This window comes from Tachypleus tridentatus, chromosome 5 (genome assembly GCF_004210375.1).
Source record: "Tachypleus tridentatus isolate NWPU-2018 chromosome 5, ASM421037v1, whole genome shotgun sequence".
Lineage (NCBI taxonomy): Eukaryota > Metazoa > Arthropoda > Merostomata > Xiphosura > Limulidae > Tachypleus > Tachypleus tridentatus.
In genome coordinates this window covers 51,687,385-51,705,616 of record NC_134829.1, presented here as the reverse complement: position 1 = coordinate 51,705,616, position 18,232 = coordinate 51,687,385, and the positions used below count along the sequence as shown (strand labels likewise).

At 34.6% G+C, this 18,232-nt stretch overlaps 1 protein-coding gene across 1 annotated transcript in view; it reads right to left on the bottom strand.

Moving 5' to 3' along the window:
• LOC143251165 (plexin-B-like) overlaps positions 1-18,232 on the bottom strand; it is an 86,525-nt gene that overhangs the window by 43,017 nt on the left and 25,276 nt on the right. The window contains exons 8-14 of the mRNA XM_076502563.1: positions 17,716-17,875; positions 16,356-16,452; positions 14,921-15,032; positions 14,552-14,680; positions 13,949-14,041; positions 8,291-8,375; positions 6,150-6,325 (exon numbers count right to left, since the gene is read on the bottom strand). Coding sequence (XP_076358678.1) covers positions 6,150-6,325; positions 8,291-8,375; positions 13,949-14,041; positions 14,552-14,680; positions 14,921-15,032; positions 16,356-16,452; positions 17,716-17,875 — 852 coding nt within the window. The remainder of the gene's footprint in view (positions 1-6,149; positions 6,326-8,290; positions 8,376-13,948; positions 14,042-14,551; positions 14,681-14,920; positions 15,033-16,355; positions 16,453-17,715; positions 17,876-18,232) is intronic.

Sequence of the window (18,232 nt, the reverse complement as noted above, 5' to 3'; positions counted from 1 at the left end):
GAATTTTAGAAAATAAAACCAGAAACTTTAGCATTTCTATGTAATTGACTGTCTTCTTTAGAAATAAGAAGTGCAGAGATTAAAGAAACCTAGATATCACTTAAATTAGGACCAGGTAAATAATATATCACCCAAATTACGTGGAAGTATAACCAGACGAACTCAAAAGTCACGTTTTCATGCCTAACTTGTTTAATTTTATCTTCTACTATTTCTTTGTTCTCGTACTTCAGGAAAATGTCGTGAAAAAAGAAAAAAAGTATGTCCACTAGCGACACCTGTGATTAAATAGTTTATTATTTTTTATTCGTCATCACGAAGAATTCTCACGGAATAAAATTTATTTTCAGTTTCTTTGATATTCGCGAAAAAGCTACAAAAGAACTGTTTGTACTAGCCACTTCAAATTTTCAAATGGCACTATAAGCAAAGGTAACTAACTGGTCAATATCATCCGCCGCCAACTCTTTGGCCGCAATAATCTGTCCGTGTGTCTCTCTTATAACACACCCACAGCTCCAAAGTGTGGGTTACGATTTTGCACCAACGCAACGAGAGTCTCGGACCTGTAAATATACAATAGCTCCCTAATCACTAGGCCATGCTTGGCCTCAGGAAAATGTATTTGGATTTCGTTTGTTTTGAATTTTGTGCAAAATTATTCGGGGAATTTTAGCGCTAGCTATCCATGATAGACCAGAAGGAAGACAGCTAGTCAACATCACCCACCACCAATTCTTGGGCTACTCTTATCAACAAATAGTGGAATTGGCCATTACATTATAACCACCCCACGGAAGAAAGGGCGAGTGAGTGCCCTTACCACCACAAGAAATTTGCTTAGGACTAAACAACGATGAATATGAATATTAATACAATTAAGATTTTCTAATAAAATAAACTAATTACATAAATCAAATATCGTTTAATTAAATAAATGCCCCCCAGTGGCTTAGCGGTATGTCTGCGGACTTACAACGCTAAAAACCGAGTTTCGATACCCATGGTTGGCAGAGCACAGATAGCCCATTGTGTAGCTTTGTGCTTAATTCAAAATAACAAATAATTAAATAAATATTTGCGTTCGTGTGTGTATGTGTGTGTGGTCCCCCGCTGGTACAGCGATAGCTCTACGGATTAACAACGCTAAAATCAAGGGTTTGATTCCCCTCGGTGGGCTCTGCAAATTACCCAATGTGTGTGTGTATTTCTGTTATGAAAGACACAATTAAAGATTTTAGTTTAAGATGAATAAAACTTAAAGCAAATCCTCTCATTTCTTCCCGACGTAACTCTGAAGGAACATTAAGGTTATAACAGACCATTTTTATTCTGAAGGTTAGCCTATAATGCTACGAAAAAGGTTTAACAAACTACATTTTAGGGCAGGGGGTGTGTGCTGATAGTGAAGTATCGCCCCCTAGCCTGAAGAGATTCTTATTATATATATATGGGGTTTCGATTTTGTTCAGTTTTTTTTTTCAGCACCTCCATTACAGAGAATGTATCAGCTTCAGTGGTTTAGGAAACCAGAAAGTATTTAAGTTTATTAAACATATATATACAGCCGGATGAGATACTTTTTTAACCCTTAGAGAAAAACTGTAATGTGAACGACAAATATGTTTGTTTTGAATTTCGCGCAAAGCTACACGAGGGCTATCTGCGCTAGCCGTCCCTAATTTAGTATTGTAAAACCAAAGGGAAGGGCACGCATATTTGGTGCTACGGAGATTCGAACCTGCGACCCTCAGATTACGAGTCGAACGCCTTTTTTAATTTTGTTATTTACAAACCTGTTAAAGAGCCCTCATAATCATATATATTACATATAAAACAAGTACAAAAATCAAATACACAGTTACATACAATTGAATGCACCTAATACTATCTGTAATTGCTCATATCAAAGGACATACAATAATGTAACGTTGTTAACAAGAACGAACAAGTTTACAATAAAATTGAAAAAAAGAATTGACATCGCTACGAATAACATACCTGGAATAATCAAAACTTATGTTCTTCCTTACATGACTCTTATAAAATGACAACACATTTAAATAGATATTTTTGGCTAAACAAATTTTCCTAACAGTCATAATACAATATTTAGCTAATGTAATCAAAACATACACTGTAGGATGTCATCTTTTCTTAATCCTTCTAGGAAGCCCTGTACAAGAATTCACCGTTTCTGATTCATTGGTACTAATTTCAGAATGATAATAAAGGAAATAGTGCAGAAAACTAATGTTCATAAGGGTTGAACCACTGGACACAGACAATATAAATGTCTCACTGTTTCAATGTCTTTACCACAAAGTGTACATAAACCAGTATCATATTTTTGCATATGAACTACTTTATTTTTCATAATTAAAGCATTGTGATAAAATAAATAATCCACATCAACAAAGACAAAACCTCTAAATGGGTGATAAGTATATTTATGTATTGTTTTCCAGTTAGTATCTATTAAAATATCTTTCCATGCAGTAATTTCTTCAGTAGCGGGGATGGACTTCTGGTATATTAACTTAAACAGAAAGGTCATTTAAGTGAATAACATTTTCACCATCTGAATCACACATCTCAAAAATAAGTTTTGTCGTTCCTGTAATTGGGGGAATCTCTCTTTCAACCAAGTCTTTCCATTCTTCTGGAATAGCATCATATAACTTTTTGTAATACTGTCTGACTTGAACTGGTATCACACTTTCAGATACATCCTGACATAACTCGATAATAGTTTTTAAGAGAAACCAACGAGGGACAAATTCGTAAGTGAAGTCCCTTAAGCGAATTAGTCCCGCGCTAATAAATTTTTTTATTATAGAATGTGCTTAATTCCATAGTGGGAACAAAAACATTGAGAAACAGTGGTTGCCGGAAAACAATTTGTGTTATTTGGGAAGATTCGACGACATCTGACGACCGTTTTACATGACTCTAATACTTCACAATACAATGTAGGAACATCCATCTTGTGTCATGTCACAATACCACACATGGTGCCCAAGGTTTAAATCACCATACTTGCCTAAAAGATGGGCAAAGAGGATAAACAGAGATTGAAATGTGTTATAATGTGAAGAACCATTTTAACCTAAACACCACCATTTTCATCTTGACGTCTGTTAAATTGAGACCACCTTTGTCTTTCAAAGATACCAAAATTTCACAACACACTTTATGTACTCCACCATCCCATATAAACCGTAAAATATCGTGTTTAACTTTCAGATAAATCCTCTTTACAATCGGCAAGACCATCAGATAATACCAAATAGTACTGGATGCTAACGAGTGCACAACCATAACTTTGCCTTTCAATGACAGACTCCGATATCTCCAAGCAATCAATATGCGTGTTATTCTCTGACACAATACTTCCCAGTTCAGATCATGCATTTCTGCCACATTTGTATGGAACTGAATACACAAAATTTTTAAAGGGCCATTTCCAATAGTCAATTTACCCATTTTTAATTAATGGTTATCAGCTAATGAGCCCAACCACATACCTTTACTTTTTTCCCAGTTTACTTTGCTACCAGATGCCCGTTCATAATCGTCACACGTTTCTTGTATGGCAATAAGAAAGTCAGCGTCAGACACTGTTATCTGAGTATTGTCAGCATGCATGTATCCCAGTGAAGTCGAACAGATATTATTGTATTTGAGAGAAATACCTCGAATTTTTGGGTTATGTACCAAGACTTCCCTGAAAGGTTCCGCACAGAGAACATACAGTAATGCAGATAAAGGGCATCCATGTCTTATCCTTCTAGAAATAGTAAATTCTTTTGTCAGATATCCATTACATTTAACAAAACCAGTGATGTTGGTATAACATAATCTTATCCAATTGCAATAATTGGTACCGAATCCCATTCGAGAAAGAACTGTAAACATGTATGAATGATAAACTCTATCAAATGCTTGCATTCAATCAACAGAGACTAGAATCCCACCCTCCCCCTCTGAATCCAAATATTCCATTATAGAACGTAACGTCAGTGGAGTGGTAATGATATCCCTACCAGGAACACGGAATGTTTGATCTATAGGAACGACATTCGCAATAACACGTGACAAACGCAAGGCCAGAACACGGGATAGAATTTTGTACGACAGAGATAGCAAAGTTACGTGTCTCCAGTTTTGTAATCTGGTATTGTCGCCTCCCTTAGGGAGCAAAATTATTAACCCTTTTCTCACAACTGGTAGTAGCTGGTTTTGCGAGTACATCTGATTTAACAACTTAACATAATCGTCCACAATAAGAGGCATAAAAATCTGGAAAAATTCTATGGTGAAGCCATCGAGACCGAGAGATTTACCATTCTTCATTTCTTTCAATGAAATTAATACTTCCTCTGAGATAATGGAAGTTTCGCAAAGTCCTCGGTCGACGGAAGACAACTTTTTAGTTAAGTTAAACATGAATGTAAACAAAGTCTCTGTCAATATCGCTGTATTCATAGAAGTTCTGGTAGTAAGAATATACACAGTTTAAAATATCTGTTATAGCTGTACAAGGCACATTATTTTCATCATACAATTTCCGAATGTATTTTTTATTCTGTCTATTATTTTCTGTACGAAAAAAGTACCGTGTGCTCCTTTCTCCCTATTCAAACCATTTAACACGTGCCCGAACTAGGGCTCCTTCTGTACCAAGTGCCAGAACTAGGGCCCCTTCTATACTGGCTAGCTGTATATAGTTTATTTATTTTTTATTTGCTCTTCCAAGTAGGGTCCGGCATGGCCAAGCGTATTAAGGCGTTCGACTCGTAATCGTGGGGGCGTTATAAGATACGGTCAATCCCACTATTCGTTGGTAAAAGAGTAGTCCACAAGTTAGCGGTGGGTGGTGATGACTAGCTGCCTTCCCTCTAGTCTTACACTGCTAAATTAGGGATGGCTAGCGCAGATAGCTCTCGAGTAGCTTTGCGCAAAATTAAAAAAAAAAAATCAAGTAATAGGAATACTTAGGATCACACTGAGCGTCTTTCGACAATTGTTCTCCCTACGTAACTTTGACTTTAGTCGTGCAAGCTTATACTTACGGTTTGGGGCTTCTAGTTTTGCATATTTTCGGGTAACAAGATAAATATCACTAAATAACTGATCGTACCAAGCGGTTAAATCATTTTAATAAGTTTTTCCCTATTTGCTTCTTTCAATCAGTAATTCAATATTTCTAGTATAGTTCACATTCTCTAGTAATTTATTATTAAACAACCACACAACATGCCCTCGCGGAGCACGAGAATAATTAACTGTACAATCAACTATATTTAAAATGGAACGCCTTAATCCACCTGGCCGTGCCGGGCCACAGAGGAACATGAGTTAAATATCGTATGACAAGTACAAGCAATGTCATTCTCTTATAGCCTGTCCCGAAAAATCTACATAATACGATTAACATATACGTTTGACCTTCTTTTCCTCACTAAAACGTGAATTTCAGAAAATAAAAGATGCCGTAGAGGTCTAACCTATTTTTTAACTCACCTAATTCGGCTGCAGTAGACTAGTTTCTACGAATTCACAGCTCATCGGCGCTGCTTGGAAGAAAGTGAATAAACAAATTAGGCCTAACGTTTTAGTGGCATGCGATCATTTTTGGTCGGTTTTAATATGTAATTCTTTAAACATTACTAATAACCTAAAATACGATGAATGTTTGGATAATATATCATATACCGCCACAATTTAGTATACATTATTCAGAGGACTATTCAGAGGTTATTTATATATTATATGATTATTCATCTATTTATAAATTGCCTTCCCCCGCGTAATCTGAATTTCATGAAGATTAATTACAGGCCTTCGACTCGCTATTTTCGATTATCTGCGATTTCACAGCTTATCAGTGCTGCTTGGTTACGTGTGGTGAGTAACGAACAACATATATTAAAACTAAACAAAACGCTTACGTTCCACTATAACACCAGTTATAACTTGTTTATTCACTTCGCCCTTCCAAGCAAATAAAAAACGGATAATTAACTGACAATATGTCACATGTTATCCAAACACCTAGAGTATCATATGTCGTTCACGGTGAGTGAATGAATTATTACACAAAAAACCAAACAGTCGATAGCAAGTTAACGTTGCTTTGAACTTACCAAATCAATTCGTGGAGGAGGGCACGTCTTGATTACGTCACGACTTGGGCAACTGTCACGAAACTTGCACGAGTCACGGCACCAGACACATTTGTACCTGAGGTCGCGGGTCAAACACAAAGAGCAGTCCAGATGATTTCCATTTTCAGTAAGTAGGTTACATTTGTACAAAGTCACTACAAAAACAGATTACGTGGTCTTTGTTTACCTAATTCATCAACCAATGAATAGAAATCTCCAAAAACTATTAAACGGAGCAAAAATGTTACAAACCTTAAAAAGTTCTACGAAATCAGACATTTAATATAGCTGGTAAGACTTATCACCTTTCTAACCTATAATAACTTTATGTCGAAGTCTAAGTAATAAACGGTATAAGCAAGATAAATTCAACATATTCGATAAACAGTTCGTTAATGTTAATAAAGAAATAGTTTTAATAAACGCATGTGTTACTCAAAACTAAATGTTGAACAATATTTAACGATAGTGGATATTTAGGTTCAATGGACCACTCTCCTGTTTCAGAGAAGGACAGGTTTTTTTTGTTCTAGAAAACGACAAGAGTAGTCCATTAAAGTCAAGTCTCAAATATGTCAACACTGCTTGAAATACCCTTGAAGCGATATCTCATGCTGTGATATATAATTTTAATAAATGTTACGAAACAACAGAGGTTACATAAAATACTAGGAAACTTTAGCAAACGTAAAGAAACATCTGATGTTACACGACGGCACTAAATGTTACATTCTTGTATAACTTCTACCAAAAGAACAATAAAAATCTACAGTAACTACTGACAGTAAATAGTCTTAAATATGAAAAAGCCAAACTATAGAAAGGTTCAGTAGCCACTCTGCATCAATTAGATATCCTTGCTCCTAGTGGCGTTTTCGGCCGTTAACCCAAGAATAACTAACGAGGTTAGAGCTGCACAGCAAAATTACTAAGCACGAAAGAAGAAATGGCACAACAATTTACAGAAATTAATGCAAACCTCATATCACCTTTAAACTAAAACTGTATATCACTAGCAGTTAGCCTCACTGACAACATTTGGAGAGTAGCGTTTGTATACTTCACAGAAACCTTTTGTTTTCTGTATCTAATCTGCATCACTCATGCTTGAAGATTATGTTCATCATCTTGCACAGAATATTAATTTGCTACCTCTGTGAAAGACTAAGAGCACAATTTAAATGTCTTAACTTAAAAATTTTGCAGGTTATTTTAAGGATCATTCACCCTCCCCCCCTTTCGTTTCTTTTGAAAACACGGACAATACGCGTAAATTGGGTTGAAAATGAGCAATACCTCTGCGAAAATTTTCAGTTGCTGAGATTCTCCATTATTGTAAGACAGGAGAAGTGTGGTGTAGAAGTAGAGTCGAGAAAATTGACAGAAATGGCAAAGTGGTTGCGTCACTTCTTGTTCAAAGCAGCCTATTGCACAGTAGAGATGTTGTAAAGATTTTTACTCTCTGAACTTGGTACATTTAATGCATTAATTTATGAATAATCTCGAACTTTTATCCAATGAAAAACTGTATTCTAAATCAAGAAATACGAAATATCCTGAAGAACATTGTAATCATAAAAAGAGCGGAAAACTTAAACAACAATAATATCTTTATGTTCTGTATTGTAACTGGATATTTTATTATTGTATAATTTGAGTTACTGCAAAAAGCAAACAAAAACGCTTAGCATTTCATTTACAGTCTCTGATTTGCAGAATTTTTTTTTGTGGCATCATTTTTTTCAAACTCAACTATTTACAATAACAATTGTAATAATGCTATCGGGGCTATACTATAAAATGTTTTTAATATTTTAATATACTGGAATGTTTAATACGAATTTGTCTTCTTTTAGACCACTAAGTAATCATACTAAGTTTGGTCTGTATCTGTCGACTCGTTTTCGACAAAATGTGACCATAGCACACACGTGAAGACCGCCTGTACATAACTTATTATAATCATCTCTGTGTCGCTTCGTTTATCAGAGCTGGAAAAAAAAATCATTCCATCACAAGATATCCTGGACTTTTACCTCACCTATATTTTTCCTGTCATATAAACTTCAAGAAGTGATCACAGTAAATATATTTAATAATTATTTAAGACTCTTGCTTACCTGTTGTTCGGTCTATAACATACACTCTTCGCCAAACTAGTGTCAGGTTAAACTTTAGCTTCCCAATCTGGGTTTTGTAGGTATACTGGAGACAGAGAGTTAAAAACAGTACCAATTGGGGTAATTTAACACTACAAATCAGTATAGTAATATAACCCTACAAAACAGTATAGTAATATAATCTGACACTATCGGTATCGAACAGGGTGTATATTGCTACAAAAACAGTACAGATTTAGGTAGCATACTTGTCCAAAAGAAGAACGGATTAGGATAGTACATCTGTCCAAAAACAATACTGACAGTAGTTATTTACCTCTTCAAAATCAGTATCAGTTTAAGAAGTATACCTCTATACAAACTGTATTGATCAAGGTAGTATACCTCTATGCAAACTGATTGATGTAGTATACCTCTGTGCAAACTGTACTGATTGATGTAGTATACCTCTGTGCAAACTGTACTGATTGATGTAGTATACCTCTATGCAAACTGATTGATGTAGTATACCTCTATGCAAACTGATTGATGTAGTATACCTCTATGCAAACCGTACTGATTGATGTAGTATATCTCTATACAAACTGTATTGATTGATGTAGTATACCTCTATGCAAACTGATTGACGTAGTATACCTCTATGCAAACTGATTGATGTAGTATACCTCTGTGCAAACTGTACTGATTGATGTAGTATACCTCTATGCAAACTGATTGATTGATGTAGTATACCTCTATGCAAACTGTATTGATTGAGGTAGTATATCTCTATGCAAACTGATTGATGTAGTATACCTCTGTGCAAACTGTACTGATTGATGTAGTATACCTCTATGCAAACTGATTGATTGATGTAGTATATCTCTATACAAACTGTATTGATTGAGGTAGTATATCTCTATGCAAACTGATTGATGTAGTATACCTCTATGCAAACTGATTGATGTAGTATACCTCTGTGCAAACTGTACTGATTGATGTAGTATACCTCTATGCAAACTGATTGATGTAGTATACCTCTATGCAAACTGTATTGATTGATGTAGTATACCTCTATGCAAACTGATTGATGTAGTATACCTCTGTGCAAACTGTACTGATTGATGTAGTATACCTCTATGCAAACTGATTGATTGATGTAGTATACCTCTATGCAAACTGTATTGATTGAGGTAGTATATCTCTATGCAAACTGATTGATGTAGTATACCTCTGTGCAAACTGTACTGATTGATGTAGTATACCTCTATGCAAACTGATTGATTGATGTAGTATATCTCTATACAAACTGTATTGATTGAGGTAGTATATCTCTATGCAAACTGATTGATGTAGTATACCTCTATGCAAACTGATTGATGTAGTATACCTCTGTGCAAACTGTACTGATTGATGTAGTATACCTCTATGCAAACTGATTGATGTAGTATACCTCTATGCAAACTGTATTGATTGATGTAGTATATCTCTATACAAACTGTATTGATTGAGGTAGTATATCTCTATGCAAACTGATTGATGTAGTATACCTCTATGCAAACTGTATTGATTGATGTAGTATATCTCTATACAAACTGTATTGATTGATGTAGTATACCTCTATGCAAACCGTACTGATTGATGTAGTATACCTCTATGCAAACTGATTGATTGATGTAGTATACCTCTATGCAAACTGTATTGATTGAGGTAGTATATCTCTATGCAAACTGATTGATGTAGGGAACCTCTATGCAAACTGATTGATGTAGTATACCTCTGTGCAAACTGTATTGATTGATGTAGTATATCTCTATACAAACTGTATTGATTGAGGTAGTATATCTCTATACAAACTGTATTGTTTGATGTAGTATACCTCTATGCAAACTGATTGATGTAGTATACCTCTGTGCAAACTGTACTGATTGATGTAGTATACCTCTATGCAAACTGATTGATTGATGTAGTATATCTCTATACAAACTGTATTGATTGAGGTAGTATATCTCTATGCAAACTGATTGATGTAGTATACCTCTATGCAAACTGATTGATGTAGTATACCTCTGTGCAAACTGTACTGATTGATGTAGTATACCTCTATGCAAACTGTACTGATTGATGTAGTATACCTCTATGTAAACTGTACTGATTGATGTAGTATACCTCTATGTAAACTGTACTGATTGATGTAGTATACCTCTATGCAAACTGATTGATGTAGTATACCTCTATGCAAACTGATTGATGTAGTATACTTCTATGCAAACTGATTGATGTAGTATACCTCTATGCAAACTGATTGATGTAGTATACCTCTGTGCAAACTGTACTGATTGATGTAGTATACCTCTATGTAAACTGTACTGATTGATGTAGTATACCTCTATGTAAACTGTACTGATTGATGTAGTATACCTCTATGCAAACTGATTGATGTAGTATACCTCTATGCAAACTGTATTGATTGATGTAGTATATCTCTATACAAACTGATTGATGTAGTATAACTCTATGCAAACCGTACTGATTGATGTAGTATACCTCTATGCAAACTGATTGATGTAGTATACCTCTATGCAAACTGTATTGATTGATGTAGTATACCTCTATGCAAACCGTACTGATTGATGTAGTATACCTCTATGCAAACTGATTGATGTAGTATACCTCTATGCAAACTGATTGATGTAGTATACCTCTATGCAAACTGATTGATGTAGTATACCTCTGTGCAAACTGTACTGATTGATGTAGTATACCTCTATGCAAACTGTACTGATTGATGTAGTATACCTCTATGCAAACTGTATTGATTGATATAGTATACCTCTATGTAAACTGTACTGATTGATGTAGTATACCTCTATGCAAACTGATTGATGTAGTATACCTCTATGCAAACTGTATTGATTGATGTAGTAAACCTCTATGCAAACTGATTGATGTAGTATACCTCTATGCAAACTGATTGATGTAGTATACCTCTATGCAAACTCTATTGATTGATGTAGTATATCTCTATACAAACTGTATTGATTGATGTAGTATACCTCTATGCAAACCGTACTGATTGATGTAGTATACCTCTATGCAAACCGTACTGATTGATGTAGTATACCTCTATGCAAACCGTACTGATCGAGGTAGTATATCTCTATGCAAACCGTACTGATTGATGTAGTATACCTCTATGCAAACCGTACTGATCGAAGTAGTATATCTCTATACAAACTGTACTGATTGATGTAGTATACCTCTATGCAAACTGTACTGATTGATGTAGTATACCTCTATGCAAACTGATTGATGTAGTATATCTCTGTGCAAACTGTACTGATTGATGTAGTATACCCCTGTGCAAACTGATTGATGTAGTATACCTCTGTGAAACTGTACTGATTGATGTAGTATACCTCTATGCAAACTGATTGATGTAGTATACATCTGTGCAAACTGTACTGATTGATGTAGTATACCTCTATGCAAACTGATTGATGTAGTATACCTCTATGCAAACTGTATTGATTGATGTAGTATATCTCTATACAAACTGATTGATGTAGTATACCTCTGTGCAAACTGTACTGATTGATGTAGTATACCTCTATGCAAACTGTATTGATTGATGTAGTATACCTCTATGCAAACCGTACTGATTGATGTAGTATACCTCTATGCAAACTGTATTGATTGATGTAATATATCTCTATACAAACTGTATTGATTGATGTAGTATACCTCTATGCAAACTGATTGATGTAGGAAACCTCTGTGCAAACTGTACTGATTGATGTAGTATACCTCTATGCAAACCGTACTGATTGATGTAGTATACCTCTATGCAAACCGTACTGATTGATGTAGTATACCTCTATGCAAACCATACTGATTGATGTAGTATACCTGTGTGCAAACTGTACTGATTGATGTAGTATACCTCTATGCAAACTGTATTGATTGATGTAGTATATCTCTGTGCAAACTGATTGATGTAGTATACCTCTGTGCAAACTGTACTGATTGATGTAGTATACCTCTGTGCAAACTGATTGATGTAGTATACCTCTGTGCAAACTGTACTGATTGATGTAGTATACCTCTGTGCAAACTGATTGATGTAGTATACCTCTATGCAAACCGTACTGATTGATGTAGTATACCTCTATGCAAACCGTACTGATCGAGGTAGTATATCTCTATGCAAACTGTACTGATTGATGTAGTATACCTCTATGCAAACCGTACTGATCGAAGTAGTATATCTCTATACAAACTGTATTGATTGAGGTAGTATATCTCTATACAAACTGTATTGATTGATGTAGTATACCTCTATGCAAACTGATTGATGTAGTATACATCTGTGCAAACTGTACTGATTGATGTAGTATACCTCTATGCAAACTGATTGATGTAGTATACCTCTATGCAAACTGTATTGATTGATGTAGTATATCTCTATACAAACTGATTGATGTAGTATACCTCTATGCAAACTGTACTGATTGATGTAGTATACCTCTATGCAAACTGTATTGATTGATGTAGTATACCTCTATGCAAACCGTACTGATTGATGTAGTATACCTCTATGCAAACTGTATTGATTGATGTAATATATCTCTATGCAAACTGTATTGATTGATGTAGTATATCTCTATGCAAACTGATTGATGTAGGAAACCTCTGTGCAAACTGTACTGATTGATGTAGTATACCTCTATGCAAACCGTACTGATTGATGTAGTATACCTCTATGCAAACCGTACTGATTGATGTAGTATACCTCTATGCAAACCGTACTGATTGATGTAGTATACCTGTGTGCAAACTGTACTGATTGATGTAGTATACCTCTATGCAAACTGTATTGATTGATGTAGTATATCTCTGTGCAAACTGATTGATGTAGTATACCTCCGTGCAAACTGTACTGATTGATGTAGTATACCTCTGTGCAAACTGATTGATGTAGTATACCTCTGTGCAAACTGTACTGATTGATGTAGTATACCTCTATGCAAACCGTACTGATTGATGTAGTATACCTCTATGCAAACCGTACTGATCGAGGTAGTATATCTCTATGCAAACCGTACTGATTGATGTAGTATACCTCTATGCAAACCGTACTGATCGAAGTAGTATATCTCTATACAAACTGTATTGATTGAGGTAGTATATCTCTATACAAACTGTATTGATTGAGGTAGTATATCTCTACAACACAGGTGTAGCTTAGCAACTTCATATTATCTCAGATCGAACAAACATAAAACTATTAACAAGGAAGATCAATTTCTGGTGTTTAATTGTTTATACACAAATATAAGGATGGTTGGCTAACATAAAATAGCTAACCCTGTGCATGGGACTGGATGTCGGGGGTCCCTCAAACCCTCTACAGTTACAGATAAAGCTGTTTCATTCTAAATATTTAGATTTCCTTCTTGTCGTTGTCTTTATTTTTAATGAAAATATTTATTGTTGAGTGGATGTCTTACACACGTGCATAGTGGTATTGAAGTTTGTATGATCAAAATCGGGTATAGTGGTGGGATATAAAATGGAGGATAAAAAATACTTATTGAATAGATGTTGCAGTCGTTGGAAAATATAATTTCAACTGAGACGTTACATACGAGTAAAATTAAAACAAGGACAACAACTTACGGTGGTCTTCGCACAGAATATTCGGCTGCCCAGAACTTGCGCTTCAACTAGTTTTCTTTCACCTTCGATTTCAATAACACAGTGGATGTCGTTCTGAAGGAAGATATAAAACATCATTGTCGAGTTCCAAAATAATATCTCTCATCGTTTTGTTTTGTCTTAATACCACAATGCGCGAATGCTAGATGCTAAATTGACCACAAAATCATACGTCCATCTGACAAGTTTCAACTTGTCTCTGTTTGTTCTAGCTTATTCAACTGTTAGATGGGTAATCAAATTATCCATCAACCCAATTTCTAAACTTTAAAGTACAATTATATGAACGTATCTCAAGAGATCACGTGGCTGTATTTTAACTTTTACTTTGACAAAAACACCAGTCACTCATTATGATTAAAAACTTTATATATAATATACATTCGTAACGGTGAAACAAGTTGTGTAAGTTCACACATAAAAATACTATACATTTGTAACGGTGAAACAAGTTGTGTAAGTTCACACATAAAAATACTATACATTTGTAACGGTGAAACAAGTTGTGTAAGTTCACATATAAAAATACAATTATTCGCAACAAATTTCATAGTAGAGACGTACCATGAATATCGGAACGTGCTGAACATCCAGTTCGATCCGTCGGTCCTCTCCATCGGATATCAAGATTTCGTTCTTTAAGTTTAACCTTGGGCATCCGTTACGTTCTTTGCTCTTGCCAAGATCCGAATCCTGTGATTTACAGTCACTTTGTTGAATAGTTTACAAACTTGGGTTTAAATGAAAAATTACAAACTATGATAACAATCTCTTGAACCTGCTGTTTCTACGACTGGATCAAAACATATGTTAGATTGATACCTAGATAATGTTTTTTAACGTAACTGTGTATACGTGTATATTTAAAAAGACACTTTTTACAGTGTCTATAATTCATTGTGTTTCCATAATAACTTGTCTATATTTACTTACGTGAATCTCTACTTTCACAACGGTGCCCTGGCAGGAGTTAGTGCTGCGAATACACTCATTCTGGTGAATACACCATTTGCATTTCCAGGCGCTATTCACACACCCGGAGCATCTGGAGAGAGAAAACAAAAGGGTAATCACACACCTGGAGCATCCGAAGACAGTTAACAAAAGGTTAATCACACACCTGGAGCATCCGAAGACAGTTAACAAAAGGTTAATCATACACCTGGAGCATCTGAAGACAGTTAACAAAAGGTTAATCACACGCTTGGAACATCTGGGAAGAGATAACAAAAGGATAATCACACCCTCGGAGCATCCGTTACATATAGATGTTTAGGGTAGATACAGTTTTCAGAATTTTAAATGAATGTGAAATAAAACTTCCGAGTAAAATGTGTTCCCAGTAAACTAGTCATTTAGAGTGTCAACTGAAAGTCGCAGCTTGGTTTACTTCCCAGTAAACTAGTCACTTAGAGTGTCAACTGAAAGTCGCAGCTTGGTTTACTTCCCAGTAAACTAGTCATTTAGAGTGTCAACTGAAAGTCGCAGCTTGGTTTACTTCCCAGTAAACTAGTCATTTAGAGAGTCAACTGAAAGTCGCAGCTTGGTTTCTAATCGTTTAACTGAATACCACACTACATCAATGATTTCTTTCATACACCTGTGAAATACTTATGCCTAAAACTACATTTATTTAAGGTTATAAACATTAAACTTTATTTTAACGCTATACTTACTATGCATTAAATTTGTACTTCTACATATTTTATTATAAAATATATATTTTTAAATTCGACTATTTTTTGTGTTTCAAAGCAATCAAAATTTATAACTCTATATAATAACACTACGTAACACAAATTTTGTTCCTGGATAGTATGTGTTATTTCTTAATTGCTTATGTTGTAAAAGTACAGAAAATGGTCATTATTCCCTTCAAACTTTGCTTTCGTGACCTGGATAATGAAATTTAGAAATTAACCTATTTTCTATGTAAAAACGGCCAAATTGGCACATTTTTAAGGTCTGAATAAAACAGCATATGAATCAAGATTTACATGTATTTATACTAAAGTTATTCAAAAATGTTTAGAAGTGAGTAGTTTTTCGAGATTTGTGACTGTAATGTAAATCACTTCTACGTATCAGCCCCCACTTATAGTCTCCCATCATGTTCTCATAAAACACTCCCAGGTCACAAAAGCAAAGTTTGAAGAGAAAAATAGGTCTTTTCCACTCACTTTAGACATAAGGAATTGGGAAATAACACTTTCTGACCAGGAACAAGAAAAAGTAAAAATTTTGTTACATAGTGTTATCATAGTTACTAATTACTTACTGTGTTTTTTATTTGAATACCTTCAAAACATATAAATCTTATCTAACCCTAATCTACGGTTCATTAATTTAAGTACAGATTATCACTCACGTTTTATGGACGCTACAGTCATAAAGCTTGAATGGGATATGAAGAAAATCTGTATTGGTTTCACTGGAACGGATTGCAAGGTCCACAATAACATGATCTGAATAGAGAGATACTTTGTTATACCAAAACAATATTAACTTTCGGCTTTAAACAGAGAGACTCTGTTACACTGAAACAATGTTAACTTCAGGCTTTAAACAGAGAGACTCTGTTATACCAAAACAATATTAACTTCAGTCTTTAAACAGAGAAACTCTGTTATACCAAAATAATATTAACTTTAGGCTTTAAACAGAGAAATTCCGTTATACCAAAACAATATTAACTTCAGGCTTTAAACAGAAAGACTCTGTTACACTGAAACAATATTAACTTCAGGCTTTAAACAGAGAGACTCTGTTATACCAAAACAGTATTAACTTCAGGCTTTAAACAGAGAAACTCTGTTATACCAAAACAGTATTAACTTCAGTCTTTAAACAGATAAACTCTGTTATACCAAAACAATATTAACTTCAAGCTTTAAACAGAGAGACTCTGTTACACTGAAACAATATTAACTTCAGGCTTTAAACAGAGAGACTCTGTTATACCAAAACAGTATTAACTTCAGGCTTTAAACAGAGAAACTCTGTTATACCAAAACAGTATTAACTTCAGACTTTAAACAGAGAAATTGCGTTTTACCAAAACAGTATTAACTTCAGGCTTTAAACAGAGAGACTCTGTTACACTGAAACAATATTAACTTCAGGCTTTAAACAGAGAGACTCTGTTATACCAAAACAGTATTAACTTCAGGCTTTAAACAGAGAAACTCTGTTATACCAAAACAGTATTAACTTCAGGCTTTAAACAGAGAAACTCTGTTATACCAAAACAATATTAACTTCAGACTTTAAACGAATAAACTTTTCTTGATGACAAGAAACCCACTTGAAATAAAAATGTATCTCAGGACGGCTGGTATAGGTATTAACATTTTATTAATAAGTGGAGAACAACGTTTCGACCTTTCTAGGTCATCTTCAGGTTAAATTAGTTGTTCTCTTCTTACGAATAAGATAGAAACTTTTCAATAATAAGTGAATTAATAAACACTGTAAATTTCACTGTTAACAGGAATCGACTGTGTGATAGTTAAATATATGAACACAAAAGATGAGACTTTGTTCAACAGCTTTTGATAATCTAACCTTAAGTTAAGATGGAATATGAAACTAGATTTCTACCAAATATCTGAAGTAAACTTATACAATATATTTAAGTTTTGTTTCAACCAGTTTTAATTACAGTTGTCTTCATATCAGTTATGATTCAGAAGCCAATATGCCGTGCTAAAACGTGTTAAATAACTTACCGTTTCCAGGTTGAACTACAGGACGTTCCTTCAACAAAGGTGTTCTACACGAAAGACCAGATTCTGTGCTATTGGCGGTGGTGGGTGTGCTGTTCCCAAATATGCACAAATAATGTGCATCGTTAGGGAGTTTCGGAAGTTGGTTGATAACCAGTTTAATCTGTTTGTAGTGAACATACATGTGACAATGAGTTACAGTATTTCAAATTAAGCATTACTAAAACAAAACGGAATTTAATTATTAAGACCTATATGCCCATACACTATATTTAAACGTAGCAGGGACATTGTGCGAGTTGTACACTGATATATGTTTGTGTCTATAAATATCTAAACTTAGCAGAATATTTTGCACGTTGTACACTGATATCTATGTGTGTGTTTTTCGTATAGCAAAGCCACATTGGGCTATCTGCTGAGTACACTGAGGAGAATCGAACCCCTGATTTTAGCGTTGTAAATCCGTAGATATACCGCTGTAGTAGTTTAAATTTAACAGAACATCGTGCACCAATAT